This window comes from Pundamilia nyererei, unplaced genomic scaffold, assembly GCF_000239375.1.
Source record: "Pundamilia nyererei isolate P.nyererei 1_Seehausen unplaced genomic scaffold, PunNye1.0 scaffold00023, whole genome shotgun sequence".
NCBI lineage: Eukaryota > Metazoa > Chordata > Actinopteri > Cichliformes > Cichlidae > Pundamilia > Pundamilia nyererei.
In genome coordinates, this window is record NW_005187424.1 from 2,746,750 (window position 1) to 2,764,932 (window position 18,183).

An 18,183-nucleotide genomic window follows, 5' to 3' on the forward strand; every position below is an offset into this window, starting at 1 on the left:
GCTTTCACGTCTTTTTTTAGCGACTTTTTTTTAGAAAAAAATTCGCTAAGGGGTCCGAAAACTCGCTAAATATAGCGACAAAGTCGCTAAGTTGGCACCACTGGGTATATGTGTCCTTAGTGTTGCACTCACACAGTTTATGGCAGTTTACACTACTTGCTAAGCTAACGTGCTAACTTAGCACTCCTCCTGTGGTTCACTGCCTTTTCCTGAGACTCAAGAAATAGTTGACTACATTACCTAGCCTTGTTGCCAGAATCCATCAGGTCCTGGATGTCATTGTAGGAGGTGACAGCCAGCTTGGACAGGTCCTCCACATAAGGTCCCATTAGAGGATGCTCTCGCACACGCAGGTGCCCTTTGTTTTTTGGGTTCAGCAAGTCCCGCACACGCTCACAGTAGATTTCCATGTAGCTTACCTGTTTCAAATTGACAGTTGATTGAACATTTATAACAGATGCGAGGTCTGAATCCACTGTATAAACAGGAGGGGCGCCCACACTCACCTCTACAGAGTAGGACATGCTGTTGTCTGTATTATCATTTATCTTTGTAAAAAGGTCTTCACACAGCTGGAAGAGGAAAACATAATAATCCGCAAAAAGATAAATTATTTAATTTATTATGTGCCCTGTTAAATTAATCAAAGTGTGTCAGTACCAGGGGAATAATTCCTTGCTGATCCTTCACATCCTGTTTCCCCATCATGGTGTAGGACTTGCCTGCACCCGTCTGACCATATGCAAAGATGCAGACGTTGTAGCCTTCAAAGGCATGAAGCAACATTTCCTCTCCGATGTCTTTGTACACTTGCTTCTGAGATGCATAATTGACATCTTCGGGCTGTGGACAGAGATCAATAATTGGTCATTTAAGACTAAAAATGTCTTGTAAGGCTTGAACAAATATATCCAAAACTGATGAAAATATGTGGATGCGTTGTGTTTGGGCTCCGGGGGTGCACGGATGACTTACCGAAGTGTGAGACCAGTAGGAGTAATCAAAGTTGAAGCTCTTGTTGTCTTTGGCCTGCTTGGGGTTGATGATGGCTGAAAGACAGGACAAGGAACATGGGTCAGAGGGAGGGTGAGAACCACCCATGTGAAACTGGATCTGAGCTGGGTTAGTATCATGTTGTGCTAGTAGAGCTGGAAAGGTTTCAGTCACCTCTCCTTTCTGCACCAACAGCTACCTTTGGGATTAAGTTATTGGGCTTGGCCTACATAAATTCATTACAGAAACGCATCACATTGGAACACTTCATCCAGAATAGGACCAAACAGAAGGCATTGGAGACCATGTCAAAGTATAAAATCCAATATTTGTTAAATCAAAGGCTGAGGTCGCACACCGTCAGCCAGTCAATGAGGTAAACCAGTTGAGAAACAGGCAAAAAGGCCAGTTATTTTGTTACCTGTCAGGACTTTTCTAGGACACCTTGCGCTCAGCTCATCTTTCAACAGCATACAGCTTGAAACAACCAGCCGCTTTTAGCTGTAATCTGTCAGGCTCCGCTGACCTTTGGTAGCCCTCCAATAAATTCCACCTTTGTCAGTGTTATAACTTTCAGTCTTCCCAGAAGGCCAGTGAAGTGTCTATATGCTTTTATGTCTTCCTGTGTCTGCCAGCTGTTCTGTAAATCACAAATCCTCCATGAGCTATTTAAGCATCCATCTCGGTACTCAAACAGGAAATGCCTTCTCCCCATTAAACAGTGTATTCACTGTTATAGCGAAGTTATAGCGTATAACTTCATCCCAGATTAAAGGGACAATTCGCCCTAAATCATTTTTCCCTCCAGATTGAATTGCTTTTTTTTTCATCCAGACTGTTTTGGTGAAGGTTGCCCAGTTTTCGAGATATTGACTGCAGAGATGCCGGGTTTCTGTTAAATATAACGGAATAAACAAACAAAAAATACATCTGAAACACTCAATGTTTCATGATGTAGTTACTGAAAAAAGTGCCAAAACCTTATTGTGAAGATTTTGTGCAGGAAGTAGGAAACATGCATCTTCTCATGAAGACAGACCGGGTTTAAATATTAATGGAGTTTCCTCTCAGCTGATGTTGGTCATTGAAGATGGTGGAAAGGATAGTTCCTACATGACACTGTTCACATCAAAAGCTGTGATTTTTTTTTAAAATAAGTATTTCAATATTTTTAATAAGAGATGTTGAGTTATTTAAATGCATTTTTATTTCAAGTTTTGAGCACCAAAATACACCAGATTTTTACATTTTCATTACATTCAAGAGAAGGCAGACATCTCTGCAGCCAAAATTTGATTTTGGAATAAGCACTAACAGTCTGATCCCCAGAATGACGACAACTCAAGAAAATCCAGTTAAACAGTGATTTATAATTAAATCATATCGTACTGATGGCTAATCTAACGTCATGTTAAGGATGTCTGCCCCGAGGCCTGATCGACATGATGATGATACACTGGTTTCAAAAATAAAGCATAGAGTATTTAAAGTATTTTCAGCGGAAAAGGTTTTGCACTTCGAACTAAAGGACTAATTACAACTTTTTATAGATTTAACTTGTGGAAAAACCCATTTTTGGGGAAAACAATATTTCAAGTTACACGTAAAACCTTTTGATAATATTATTGTGCTTGTTTTTCATTTGTAGACATTACAATATAAACACAACGTAAAATATTAGATACACAAATTATCTTTTTTCTGCGAAAACATCTAATAAAGAGTATTTCTTGAGATTTTTTTTTTTGTTGTTGTGCATCAAACAGTTTCACCCTGATTTGTCCAAACTCAGCAGACACAATGAAATCGAGGTTAGTTTGTTTTTTGTTTTTGGCATGAATACTACTCCACATGTTGGTGTACCCACATATCTCATTTGGTCTTGGTGCCAACATGATGCTTCCTCCCTGCTCCCTGGGCTCCAGACCATTTTCTCTACTAATGCAGATGCGGTCGATAAAAGAGGAAAAGGCCCAGAGCTAAGTACGAGCTCAAGTAAGTGTACACAGTTTTATTTCCTCTCTACACTGCTACTGTTCCCAGCTATGAAATATAGGCCAGTGTGGCTGACTTGGGTTTCAGATTTCAGATCTAATCCTCGCCATGACTAAGAGATGAGACTTCACTTACTGGCCGTGACTCATCCTGGTACTCTGGAAGAAGGCCAGATATGAACATAGATGTACTACAGTCCTCATATTTGCCATACTTATCCAAGCAGTGTCATCTGTATTCGCTGCTAACAGAAACAATTTCGAGAACCATAAGGACATTCGAAGAGAGGATCTTCAATCAACGTCAATACACTTAAAATATGGAGCTTTAAAGAAATATGTTCTTCTTTTGTCCATTTTTCACCTTTCCACAATGTTTTAGGATTTTTGGCCTGCTTAGTTTTGGTTAAAGTTAAACCTGACTGAAAGTTAAAAAATAATCCTCATTCATCTTATCATCATCGTATCTTGCTGCTGACCATCACAAATCTAGACTGCTCACTAATTATTATTAATGTTTAGCACTGTTGCCTGTGCTGCTTCTGTCACACAAACATGTTGTGCCCGTCTGTGCGGATATTCTCCAGAATCTCCGGCTTCTCCCACCATCGGAAAACATGCTCTGCTAATGCTGCCTATCTGAAACAGGATGCTCTCCCAAAGGAGATTACTAATCTCTCTACATTTACTTCTTATTTAAATAAGGGTTAAAAAAGGGTTACAAATTTTAAAAAATAACAGCTGCCGAAACAAAAGACAGTTCCTACGTAGCAGCGAAGGAGTTTGTGCTGCTTCACTGCAGCTTATTCTGTGTTGCATCTTTTATTATGCAGTAATTTCCTTTTCTGACATATTTCACTAAGCAGTATTAGTAGTCACATTACTTATTGCTTTTAACTGGGTGTATAGTAAATATTACCTAAATATTACACAATCAGGAAACTGTCCATTCTGACAGAAAACGCTGATCTGCTTTTACAAACTCTGGATTCACTCACTCGGTAAATAACTGAAAGGAGACATGAACTACTTTATCAAACCATCCATCCATTCGCTTCCGCTTATCCTTTTCAGGGTCGTGGGGGGCACTGGAGCCTATCCCAGCTGTCATAGAGCGAGAGGCGGGGTACACCCTGGACAGGTCACCAGTCTGTCACAGGGCCAACACACAGGGACAGACAACCATCCACACTCACATTCACACCTAGTGGCAATTTGGATTATCCAATTAACCTATCCCCACAAGCTGCATGTCTTTGGACGGTGGGAGGAAGCCGGAGTACCCGGAGGGAACCCACGCAAACACGGGGAGAACATGCAAACTCCACACAGAAAGACCCCGGCCTGATGGTGGAATTGAACTCAGGACCTTCTTGCTGTGCTAACCACTGTGCCACCGTGCTGCTTTATCAAACCCCTAAAATTAAAAAAAAACACAAAAAACCAAGATTTCATTATTGCCCAGAAGCCTTCGCTATATGACATCCTCTCTAAACTTACTCATCTTCAACAGCGCTGTGATTCATACAAGATGAGCCCTCTGCCTCCCTACTTAAGCACAGAATACAAGAGTGTCTTGCATTCAGATAAGGTAATTACTTTGGAGTGGTGGTGACTGGCAGCACGAATTACCATCAGAGCGGAAGTACCGGGTACCGCCTTTGCAGACTGCACGGGTACAGACTTCTTTTATACTATCCTAACCAAGCTTGTTAAATGCATGTAAGGTTTTTATTTGCAATGAAACGTTTTTCTGAAAGTAGCCACAAACAAAAAGAGAATTTCTGACTGAGTAATTGTTGAAACTAATTTAGTAACCGACCATATATGAGGGCTGCAGTGAGACACGGGAGCAGGACTGAGTGTTTAAGATCAATAGCTGAGGTATCTCATCCAGTGATCATCGCTTATCTCTCCACCATAGGACAGTTTCTGCGTCATTTCAAGCACACAGAGGAGACCTCCTTCAACCCTTGCCGTATCCACTTTTGCCATCTATCTTCCCTTTTTATGATGGAAGCACTTTTTAATTTTTAGCTGTAGATTTAATTGATGACCCATCATTAAGTGCAGACAATTAGACGAGAAAAGCGAGCAGTTCATTTTCTTCCGTCTTTGTCACCACGTCTGGAGTGTTTTGAAGTAAAAGCCCAATCGATACATTTATCAACATAAAGTATACACCAGGGCCACTGCCATTCATCTTTACTATACACATAAGATATCTTGGTAATCAAATATTAAAAATGTATGAAGACGGAGAAACTGCTGATCATATTTTTTTTCAGTGTTCTAAATACCCAAATACCTCAATAAAAGCTGTTTCTAATTCAGTTTTTGCATGGAGGTAATTAACTGAACTGTAAAAACCGGCATGTGATAACAAAATATTTTAAGTTAATGTAATTTGATTTATTAAAACAACAGTGTATGATTTGCATTAACAGTCTATATTTACAATGTTGAATCTATATTTCTTTATAAACATTTATTCTATGAATTTTAAAATGAAGGACTTATTGGGCAAAAAAATTTATTACTGTTTACTGTTTTTGTTTAATCTTTTTGCAAATGTTTACCACCTTAAAATGTACTTGCAACAATGTTTTTTTTATAGCTGTGTATTATGAAAGAATACCACTACACTGTATTCCAATTTTGAGCATTCTATATGTTTTATATTTTCCTAATATTTCCCTAATAACATCAAATAATCTTTTTACGTAACCGTGACTGAAAATAGTACTGCTCATGCTGATCAGGTGGCCCAGTTTTAAAGTTTCCCACTTTATCAAATGCCTCCACTCATCACTATATCTGTCAGGAACGCCCACGTTCCTCGTCTTTTTCCTAATTATAGCAGCGATTATCTGCTCGAGGTTAATTTCAGTTGCCCTTCTGTCATGTTTTCAGTATCCTTTTACTGCACATTCCATGTTTGTCTTTGTCATAGCTGCTAGGTCTTCATAATTGTGACTGAGTGATGCTGCTCAGGACTGTCACGGCTGACCTGCCCCAGTCAATAGAAGACGAAATGTGGTTGCGTCAGCAGGTCTGAAAGAGGGGATATGAACTCACTGACAGGGACTGGAGGAAAGCCACGTAGATACTATATTCAGCCGCAGCAGCTGTTTGCTGATTTGTATCTGAGTTTATGAAGTCTGACTGTCAAACGAGTCTTTCCATGACGCACTTTTACATAAAAGAGCAGTAATCATTATGGTAATGAGGGTTTTCACTACACAGATGAAGAAAAGGCATGAATCCACAATTTCTCTCAAAAAGACGTTAGATGTTAGATATACTGTTACCGGAAAAAGTCACAATGTTGAATAATAAATAGAATGGGGAATACTGGGAATTTCACCCCTGTTTTTAAGTTCACCCATATGGAAAAGATATATATAAATCCTATAAAGTTTGTATCTGTCTTGTGTGAAACTTGTATGAAAAGCATATAAGTGTGAAAACAGATATAAGATCCCTTGAAAAATTATATAATGAAACTTGTATGTTTTGGACACTTACTAAAACAATGTATGAAAGTAATGCGAAAGTGGCCACTTTCATGAGTAAATCATGTAAGCCTTATATGATTTACTCATGAAAGTGGCCACTTTCATGAGTAATCACATATAAGTTTTTACTATTTCTTTTCCGTATGGGCAAGTTTGTTGTTATCGTCTTTGAAACAAGGGACAACGCTTGTGGGCTGAGCTGAGGCTTTAAAGAATACCCTGCTTTGGTGTCTATTTTACTCTAATGGAGATGATGATTTAGATCACCATTATGATGCACTAAAGAACAATTTAAAATGGCAATCAGACCATAAAGTCACCATAACAGTGGTTAACAAGGTCATAAACCAAGTGAGAATCATGGCTGTTTTCCCACAGGCTTTTAAACTACTCTATTCACTTCCTGCTGCCTATGAAAGAGCATCAAGGTTTAGGCTGCAGCCAATTCCAATATGCAATTCATATCCTTAGTGCAGTGCACTGCTAAGCTCATGCTACTTGAATGAGAAACTGCAATTGTTTTAGAATATAGTCCAAATGGGATATAATGCATGAACACATGTGAAAGAAACCACCAAATGCATGTTAAAGTAATGCATCTACACTCATATACCTGATTAGATTTCTTGCTTTTGCATATATTGCTAACTGTTATGTTTCGATGGTGAAAATTTTGATGTCTTCATAACTTTTCTGCAGCAAAATTAACAGAAATCTACAGAGTATTTGCAGCAAGTAGTCTTCTAAAGCGAGGCCCCTTATTCCTTCAGGTCTTTCCCCTGCATCTTAATTAAGGTCGGCGTGGGAGGGAACTTCTATCAGACAACAAGATTACTGCCATTCTCCTGCTTTGTGGGAACTGGGCTATTGACCCACACATGAATGTCAGGGAGCACAAAGAAGCGAGAGACACACACACACACAAAATCCAGAACTCCTTCGTCTTTTCCCTTTCTTCAACCCAGACTACAGAGAGACAAGGGGGCATTTATACCCCGATTCTCTATCCCCTCCAGACACTGCAACCAATGGGCTTTTTCATGACATCAGCCTGCTCACATCCTCCAGCCCACATCCAGAGCTATTGACTCAGTTTGGAAGAGAACAATCTGCTCCACTGAAAGACCGGCAGTCTCACTGAAAGCAGCTTTGTGTATCTGAAAAACGTGAAGCTTCTTAAAAGTGTTGACAGGATGTTTAATGTCTGGGTTTTAGGAAAAATAACTGAAAGAGAAATATAATAAATTCACACCTATATATGACATAAAGTGGTGACTTCCTTTTAATATGTAAGAATAAATGAATTAATGTGTATCTTTTTCCAGATTAACGCATCAACACAATATGAAATTCAGAAAGCATACTGCATATATTTATTGCAAGCCCCACTGTGGTTTTAATAAACTTTATAGGGCAGGTGGCTGAAAATCCCCCATTATTTCTTTCTGCTGGAGAACAACAGAAGCAAGCCTCTGCTACAAAAACTCATATTGCATTCATCTAATTTATTAGCACTTGCTTTGGTTTTTGAGCAGTGCATTATTTCAAGCTGCAGCTCCTGTGGGCTGGACATCAGATCTAGCTCATAGCAGCAGCCACTTTGTTAGAAGGTCGTCTTAAATTTCTGATCAGAATTAGACAAATCAAACACAAATGCTTCCATTTTGCCCACATGCAGGTCTGACTATACCTTTTTCAGTAACCTGTGTTATACTAGATTAAAGTAGATCGCTGTATTAGAACCAAGACCAAAGCTATCACCACGATTGTTTTATCTGAACCAGAGGTGCCGTTGAAATCTCAAGGAGACAGAGAATTTGTGGGCCAAAACCTATGGAATAAACCTCCTCAGGAAAGCTATAAACCTGATTATTTCTTGGTTTAAATGATTTCTAGCTTAAGTGTGAGACCCTGGTATTCGTTCGACTAGTTGATTTTTGTGATCTTTGCAAAGCAATTTACTGTAAAGCACTTTTTAAGACAAGCTTTAAACAGTGTTAAACAATGATGGCAGTGTTCGTGAAGTGTTTTAAATTTACATGCGTGTGGATAATGTCATGGATAAAAACATAAAAAAGGGATTTGTGTGATTAAAAATCAAATTCACAGATGGCTTAAAACAGTACATCTTCAAGGACTTTTTATCACTCCACACGCTGCCAGTTTATTCCCAATGGACTCCGGTACCTCTGGTCTATGTTTACACTGCTGAAGTAGGCAAACACTTATTGTTCACTGCCATAGAAACAGAGAAGGAAGCCAAACGAAGTAACATCACTCCTACTGTACAGTAAAAAATTTCAAACGAGTTCTTAAACACCATCCCACATAAAAATATGACGGCCCAGAAAGGCCACCCAGCTCGTTATGTAGTCACCCGTGACATGAGCAGGGAGGAGGGAGATGCCTAAATTAGGCCAAACGGTAAATATTTTAGGAAGTCTCATCAATTATTGACAAACGGCTTTACCTTGCTAAGCAGACTACATATCGAGTGTCTTTCCAGTCTCTTCGCTCAGTCCTCTGTTAAATCTATGAATGTGTGCTGCTCTTAAGTACATGTTTTTTTAAAAGTGAAGGAAACTCACAGAGCAGGTTTCCTAGGAAAATTAATGTGGCTGGTTTTAGATTATAACAAAATTGTTCACTGCATATACTTGAACAGAAAGATTAATTATAAAATGGTGAAGAAGGAATAATTTTTAATCTGTATTCATAAATAGCTGGACTTGTCCAAAATAAATGAGAAGATTATGTCGCCTAACACGTGATGTTCAACTGATTTGCAAAGCTGGTGATGTGCTAAATCCTTCACGGTTTAGCTGCTGAAAAGGTGGACCCTGTAGTAATTACATATTAATAATGGATTGGATTTATATAGCGCTTTTCAAGGCACCCAAAGCGCTTTACAATGCCATTATTCATTCATTCTCACATTCACACACTGGTGGAAGCAGCTACGGTTGTAGCCACACCTACCCTGGGGCAGACTGACAGAAGCGAGGCTGCCATATCGCGCCATTGGCCCCTCTGGCCAACACCAGTAGGCAGTAAGGTAAAGTGTCTTGCCCAAGAACACAGCGACCAGGACAGAGAGCCCAGGGATCGAACCGGCGACCTTCCGGTTACAGATACACTTCCCAACCCCCTGAGCCACGGTCGCCCTCAATTGTCTCAAACAAGTTCAGTTAGATCTCATTTTGTCTGAGGCAGGAAAAAGGTTTGCTCCCACAGAAACTGAGTCTGAGTCTCTATAAAATGTTGCTAATTTGATGTGTCTTGAAATACGCCTTACATGTACAGAGGAAATTAATGGTTCAGTAATCCAACCGCACAGAAAGGTTAAAGGTGGAGGTGAGCTACAGCTGGAAAACCTTGTGCTTAATGCCTCGTGGAAGAAGAAGCCTCCCCCAGGTTAAGCAAACATCTGTCAGACTTAATTACAGTTTTACTTCACTGTATAAGTCAGCCTCGAAGATAATAAAAAAACATGCACTTTTTTCAGTAAAACCACAGTTCTATGAAAAAATCCTAGTTAGAGTACTTACTAGTGGTGTTTCCAGACATCTGAATGATCAGTTTGCTATCTTTCTCAATCTCCCTAGAATTGAAGGGGCGGACCCGCACCGCCACCTTCACAGAGGCCCCTGCCATGGTGCTGTCTTCTTAGCACCTTGGGGTGCTTTCTGTAATGCCGGTCTGCAAGTCTGTTGAAAGGAGGAGAATATGAATTAAAACTGAGTTGCTGCCAATACTAAACTAAAAACTAATGTGCAAACCACTCCCCAAGAAACCCAGAAACTGCAACTTAATCAACTTAAGCAGCATTTTAACAGCTAATTCAAAGTAATGGATAAGCAGTAGAAACAGGACGGCAAAAGGAATGCATACGTGATCTGAATATATAAGTTATAGTCATAAGGTCACTAAAGAGTAGAGAAGGAAGACTGAAACATAGAGTATAGTTAGTAGTATATTTTCTGCCATATTTCAAATTCAAATCCCTTCACGATGACATCATCAGGATCTAAGGGTAAAGAAGCTGACTGTTTACAGCTGTGGGCTCAAAGGGATTACTTGTACATACACCGATCAATTATCTGAAACTTTGTTCATGTTTAATACCACATAAAATGCAGTGATGAACTGTCAAATGGACAAAAAGCTTAACCACAGACAAAAAGTTAGGCCAGCATACACGACTGATAAATGGGGAGCTGAAAGCTTAAAATTAGATTAAAAAAAATGTCTAAAGGGTTAAAACAACTAAAAGTATTTTAACTACTTTTCAGCGGAGGGAGTGGGATCACTCAATCATCAACGTTTATCCAGTCTCCTAATAAGCCAGCATTCTTCTGATTGGCTGCCCCTCGCAAAAAGAGCATGTGAAAAGCAAATGGGTGGGGCCTCGATATGACAGATCAATCTAAAAAAAATCAAGCTTTCTGCTCACATGAATTTCTTGAATGCCTGATGACCTCATTATTTCAATTGTTGGTCATGTTTAATATCAACTATTATAATTAGCTATTCTGTACAGTTTAGTAAAAGTACAGTTCTAATTTTAACATTGTGAAGAAGGGATACTTGAGTCCATTTCCCAGGCCAGTAAAAGGTCGGGAACGACTGTCCTTATTACTAGATTTACTGGTTTTATAAACATCCATCAGTTCATGCCATAGCAGACTTTTCTAGCATGTGCTCTGTTTGCATAATATTACAAATGTTGTCTTATTTTTGCATTGTTTTGTTAGAAATTGTAAAGTTGCAATATTGCATCTTGCGGTTGATGAGACTGGGACAATAGCGTAGGGCAGGGCTAAGTGGCTGTAACATGAAAAGACCATGCATGGTCAGCTACAGCCAGGGGAGTAATGGATAATAAAGCAAGCTGTAACAAAAGAAGTGCAGCAGCAGCTAAATGTCAGGCTGTTTCTCTGGATGACAATGGCACTGAAACCAGCCACAAATCCAGGGTCTGGTTCCATTCAGCAGCTCCATTTCACCAACGACTCGTTACGCAGTCACTCAAAAGGCAAAAAAATTACATTCAATAGATTTTAGTGTGTGGTGGGTGGATCAAGTACAAGCATGACTCATCATCAAAATTTTTAATGTGGTTATCAATAAGCTTGACAGCGAGCGCTATGATACAATTAGATTTCAGTGATGCTGCATCAGGTACAGCTATGAATATTAATAAGACAGTCTATCATTTCTTTTACTCAACTGATGCCTAAGATTTGGGATCACGTCAGATTTGGTACCAATACTCAGAGCGTGTTCGTGACTCAGATTGTCTTTCATCACTGAATGTAAATCTGCTGTGTCACCCCGATTCCTGGTACATCCTCTCCAGCTGGCACCTGAACAGATTCACTGGCAAGATGCATGCAGGGAACATAGTACAACAGCAAAACAGGTGTGAACTGACTGCAGGCTAAAAATCAGGATTAATAAATGAAAAGGAGCGAATGGTGTACAAGGTGTGCCATAAATCGGCTCTGGTTTTGTTATCTGAAATGGAAAATATTAATCATGTCACAGTGCAACTTGTGCATCTTGTGAAAATATATTTCCACTTCTTTTTTTCCCCTTTCCACATAACATCCATGGTCATAATCTGCTCACACACCAATCAGCTGATGATGGAGCTCAGCTGGGCGGCCACCATTTTCCCAGTGACAAAGACTAAAGTAATGCACATAATGTTTTTGACAAGACTTTAGGCAAATTTTCCTTATTGATTAGGTAACTGTGAATTTATTAAATGCTTTTACAAAACAAACAACTTTGTTTTTCAGGATGGCAGCAGGTCCATAAAACGCAAGTCATGGACACTGTCGTTATCAAGCTTAAACTGACCATTTTGACTTGATAAAAAACATCATTTATTGCGTCATTTCAGCAGCTTTTGGCGTTATGACACAACACTTTAGCGCACACGTCTACCTCACCTTTCCCCCAATGACAGTGCATTTATTGCTGCCGTCCTGCTCACACAAATAAAAGCCTCTTTATTAAAAATAGACGCAGTTAAACAACATGACAGCACATAGCTGGTGTGGGACAGCAGCTTTAATGCCTCTGTATCGCTCTAGGCTGCCTTTTTCCCGACAATGACAGCCTCTTCAATGGCCGCACCCTAAGCCCATCTCTCCCCAGGAGATTTAACACTAAGTAAATAAAGGCTGCTTCATTAAAACTGCATCAGCACTGTGACAATGGAAACACTGAAAAAAAAGCCGCCCTACCTCGGCAATGCCAATAACGTGAATTGGCTCTATTTCTCGTGCTCGTCTGTTTTATTGTCCAGCTCCGCGGACACCACCACCACCTCCGCTGCTCTCCTCCAGGTCTGGCACCGCCCCTGCTAACAGCTTCCCTTCTCCATGAAGGGCTGAGGAAGTCACCGCCTGCTGGTGCCTTGTACCTGTACCTCCTCTTCCTCCACCCGTGACTGCCAGTGGGGACTCAAGGAAAACGGAAAGGCAGCTTGGGATGTTCGGCCGAAGCGATCAAAACGGCTCTGTTGTCTCCCTGTCTTTGGCAAGGATGCTCGAGCTCCACTGAGCCAGTGACATCATCACCGAGGGAGGTAACAGCATCAATGCAGTAGTGGGAAGAGAGAGAGAGGGAGAGGCGGAGGCAGGGAGTGGGATTAGTATCCCGCTTATGACCTCTTATGAAAGCTGTAATAGAGAAAACCCTTTTATTAAAGGTAAAACTCGCGGATAGCGGGGGAATTAGAGTTTTTCTCGAGGGGTAAAGTCAGCCTGGATTACTTGGAGGATTGTTTTGGAAGCAGTGCATGTGAGGACACACAAACGGTGTTGTACTTGTAAGGTTTAGTAGGTCAGATCAGGGACATCAAGCCGAGAGGAGACAAGTGGCACAAAGCAGGTCGCCGCGCATGGAAACTGAGTGTTCACTGAAACATCCAATACAGCTTCTTAGAGTAGAGCCAGGCCTCGGGAACGGCATCACAGCAGAAAACAACAATATAAGGCCCAAATGTTTTATTTTTCTTGAGATGTGTTTATTTATGACAACGATTTTTGTTTCCGCATTGCAGTTTTAAAGTGTGTCGCTGTATTTTACTGCAGCAAATAATAAACGTTGATTGCTAAACAAACAATACGTGCAGTTTGTTTTTTGACCTTCCTTTTGAAAAGGAAGCAGCTAAATGCACATGCACCTATGTATGTATTCTTTTAAGACATGCAACCCACACTTTAGTTTCCACTTATATGTAGCTTCTTGAAAAAATTGAAAATATGTGAAAACTATCAATTCTGGACGATTTGTCATACCTTAATTCCACCCGTGTTCTGTGGATTAGAACATCTGAAACAGGAAAAGCACAGATTAAGACACTTTTTGACAACCATGACTCAGTTCCATGAAGTGAACTTAATGAGTCTCAGCTTTATAATTATATTAATTGCATTTTCCCAAAATATAGAGATTTTGACTCATGGCAGTAAGAAGCACTGATGTCATATTATGTTTTTCACTGATCAATAAAATTTCAGTTAAATTTTCCTTGAGAGAGAGGACCATTTTTACAGGCAGAAAAACACTGTCTGCTTCAGAGAGATACTCAGATAAACACACAATTTCCATCAGAGGGAATGAATGAAAATTCAAAAACTCATCATTCTAGCTCTATTTTTTCAAATTTACTGACTACATTAAGGAGTGACAGTATGCCTATTTGACAAATAAATACTCCATTTAATATGCACAGCAGCATTTTTTTCTACAAGTGCCTTATTTATTACATTTGAAAGCATTTACGCCACACACCACACAGCTGGATTCTCTTAGTTAAGAGTTGTCAGGAAAGGGGGTCTGACAGCTGAAGCCTGTACCTCCCATTCTACTTTTAAATATCCACAAATAAGCCTGCAGTCTGTGCGTGAAGTGCTCTATTGGGATAATAACATAATATAAGGTTTAAGATAAGATGTGGCCTTATTATTCAACATTTTGCATGTGAGAAGAAGAATTTTAAATGCAGTTATAGTGACTGGATGTTCACAGTTTAGCACTGTTGACAGAGAGCAGTTATTTTTGCTTAATGTGTACATTGAAGGACATATTGTGGTCAAAAATGACTCCAAGATTCCCCTCAGTGCTGCTGGAGGTATCTGCCCAGAAACCATATTTCTAAGAATTTTAGGACTGTCTACAATAACCTCAATTTTTGTCTGAATTGGTACTAAAAGTGGTAAATAAGAGGCCCCTGTGACAGACTGGTGACCTGTCCAGGGTGTACCAGTTTCTCACCCTATGGCAGCTGGAATAGGTTTCTATGTCTTTAAGCAGACCCTTTAGTTCAACTGGTTGATTTGCATCACCAGGCTTCATGGATAAAATAAAGCTTGATATTGCATACACAGCAAATGAATATGTATGCTGTATTTTCTAATAACATTATCATGGGAAGCATGGATAATGTAAGACGCATGCAGCACTGAACCCTTTGGATCTTTAGCATCAGGTTGATAACAGAGATGAGAGAAGAAGAAGCTTCTTTCAGCTGCTCTTTTATTCACACGGCGTCGCCACAGCAGGTAACTTTGCATATTTGAGTCGACACAGCCTTGAAAGAGACTTGTGCCTCCTCCTGGGATCAAACCGGGGAGCTTTTATTTGTTAGGGGAATGTGTAGACACCCTACATCACTGGCAAAAAACAAGATGACAGGATCCTGCTACTGGACAATGAAGATTTAGTGCCTGTAAAGCTCGATGCTAACAGATCAATAAATTTTATTTTCACTGACAGCCAGTGTGTATAGTTAAAAAAAATCTTATGTGTATATTTAAAAAAAAAGAATTTTATTATTTGGCATCTGAGGAGCAGCTTTCTGAACAAATTCTTTTTTTTCTTCCTGAAAATAATTTGCAGCAATTTGCAAAAAGGTTTAGGCAGTAAAAGGCAGTCAACAGGAACTCTTTGTCTGGTGGAAGGATACTTTAACTGCTCAGGTTTCAGCCTCAGTGAAACACAATGCAATTTTGTGACCTTGCTCTTTGCACAGTCCTACCAGTCCTACTGCTCTCTCTCTCACACACATTTAAACGATGTGTAAAATCCCTCTTGGGCTCTCTCTGTCTCATCCACTTCTCTCTCATGCAAATGTTTTATTGAATTCATCAGCATTAAGATTTCACGGTCTAATCTCCTCGCAGAACGAACATGCTTCAAACGGCACACAGAAAATGTAAGTGGTGTGAATCACAGACGTGAATAAAACAGGATGATGTCACTCCCATGAATCACCACATGCTAAACTCGGCAGACACTCCCTGCTGTGTGTACGTTTTGTTTTTTTTAAAAGTGGGATGTTTTTATGATTACTTTGGCACACTAGTGTCCACTAGAGGAAAACACAGGAGTCGTGTATTGTGTCCCGATTCGCGATTGAGGTGTGAGACAAAGGACCACTGGTCCAAGTGAGTCCAAACAATGATTTTATTAAACACATGGGAAGATACACACCACTACATTATCAGCATAGATCTCCACTAGAAAGCACACTTCAAATGGCTTTTAAATGTCAGGGTTTACGCCCCTTCTTGCGTCAAGCAGATACATAACATGCATAAGTTACAGTTAATGACAGTCACCACACCTTTTGTTGACAACCTTTAACACATTTTAAGAAGCCTCCGCTCCATGTGTTTCCTGTCGTCGTCCTTTTTTCCACTCTTATCTCTCGAACATCATGAGCACATCCTGTACAAAACTGTTGCTTTTGCAGGTACAAACTGCAGTTACAAGAAAAACATATCTCACCTCTACCCAAGGAATGAGTCTACGTGATGTCTGTGTTTGTAAGCGTGTTATGGATTGACCTTTTTCTGCACTCTGTCATCTTTCACAATAGATCATCTCTTTATGAGCACATTTTGCAATATGTGTAATAACATGATTAAAACTACATGTTTAATAAATGTTTTCAAAAAATGCCACTACTCAAAGCTGAATAAAAATGATATAGAATAATAAAAATGATAAAATTCCCACAATTGTTTCTGCCCAGCCTTCCAGCTCTGTTCTGCCATGTCTAAACTCAGTGGCACAGGAGCCTGAATAATTTATTGGTAGAGTGAGCTGTTGCCTCAAACCTTGTGTGACAGACATGCTTTCTTAAAGAGATGCTCTTGGTGTGTACCTATCAGACCGTGTGGAGAAAAACTCCCACCCTCATCACACTTGGAAACAATAATATCATGGCTTGAATATTAAATTTAGAGATGAATTTGAGATCATGTAAAAGGAGGTCATGGTCAGCAAAAACAAAGTGGATGGGTAATGACACATTACTTTTGTTTGTATTGATGTTCATATTTTCATAGGCAAGCTTTTCCTTAAACATTTGCCTTTTCTTTGGCTGTCAGTCACTCCATTGATTGAAGCAAGTGTGTGTACTTTATGTACGTTTACGCACAGTGTCTGAACACTTCTTCAGTGTGTGAACAGCAATCTACTGCTAATAAAGGCAGCTACAAGTGCCTTTTACTACAAGGAGTACACTGAGATTTGACAGGCATTCATATACCACCAGTTCACAACCACAGTTGTCTTTACTGTAAGGATAGTCCCAGGATAGGTCACAGGATAGTCCCCCACGGGCAGCACCTGGCAACACTGGGAAGGAAAAATGCCCTTTTAACAGGACGAGACCTGCAGCAGAACCAGGCTCAAGGAGAGGCAGTGACTGGTTTGGAGGGTGAGAGGAAACCAAAGAGAGAAAAACAAAAGGAGAAATTAGAGACCATGAACAACAAACAGGACATTATACAAACTCTGGGCAGTGAGAAAAGGCAGTGGCATATAAAAAGGAAGAAATGAACAGGGCATAATTGGAACCTCAGCAGCCTGAGCCTATAGCAGCTTACTTAACTTCTTTGGTCTGCTGCCTACTGCACAACTGTATTTTTATAGTTTCACGTTTTAAGCTTTTCCTACCCTCACTTATGGCCGTTCATACTAAACAAAGTAATTAAGAAATAAACAATTATAAATAAACAGTTTCTGTTTCTCGCCTTCTACAATCGAAATTTCTGTTTTGTTTTAGGATGTTTTCTTTGTTTTTACGAGTAGAGTTTAAAAACAACAAAGAAAGAAAGAAAGAAAAAAACTGGACAGTCTGAGCTACCAGAACTTTTCTGTAATTTTACACGTTTATTTCTTACAATGTAGCCCAAAGAGTTGTGCTGACAGATTTCTTTCTTTGTCACAGCAGCGTTTTCTTTGTCCTGTGAAAAAACAGTTAAAGATGTAACTTCTTTATACTGACTGACTGGTGCGGCCCACTTAAGGTCATAGTGGGCTGTGTTCAGCCCGCAATGTAAAATAAGTTTGACACACCACAGCTAAAGTGTAGCTTTTAAATATTGTCACATGCTACGGTGTAACTAAGAAATGACCCAACAACAAGAACTGACCTGACCTGACCTGACAAGAACTAACCTGATTAAAACTCATTTCAATATTAATAATAAAACATATTTGATTAAAAACACACAATCGCAAGTGTTTACCCTAATCCTACCAATACTTCTAAAATCGAGAACTGCAAAATATTTTTTTTAAAAGAAGGTGGGGTTGTAGTACTTCTATAAGTCAGTGCAAAGGTTGTTTTTTTCAACCCCTGTAATGTG

General features: G+C 39.6%; 1 protein-coding gene across 13 annotated transcripts in view; it reads right to left on the reverse strand.

Moving 5' to 3' along the window:
• Window positions 1-13,097, reverse strand: part of kif1aa (kinesin family member 1Aa) — a 48,020-nt gene extending 34,923 nt beyond the window's left edge. For all 13 annotated transcript variants that reach the window (XM_013909354.1, XM_013909352.1, XM_013909348.1 and 10 more), the window contains exons 1-6: window positions 12,760-13,097; window positions 10,054-10,212; window positions 976-1,049; window positions 661-843; window positions 507-572; window positions 241-419 (exon numbers count right to left, since the gene is read on the reverse strand). In XM_013909354.1, coding sequence (XP_013764808.1) covers window positions 241-419; window positions 507-572; window positions 661-843; window positions 976-1,049; window positions 10,054-10,159 — 608 coding nt within the window. In that variant the 5' untranslated portion in view covers window positions 10,160-10,212; window positions 12,760-13,097. The remainder of the gene's footprint in view (window positions 1-240; window positions 420-506; window positions 573-660; window positions 844-975; window positions 1,050-10,053; window positions 10,213-12,759) is intronic.
• Window positions 13,098-18,183: the final 5,086 nt, after the last annotated feature.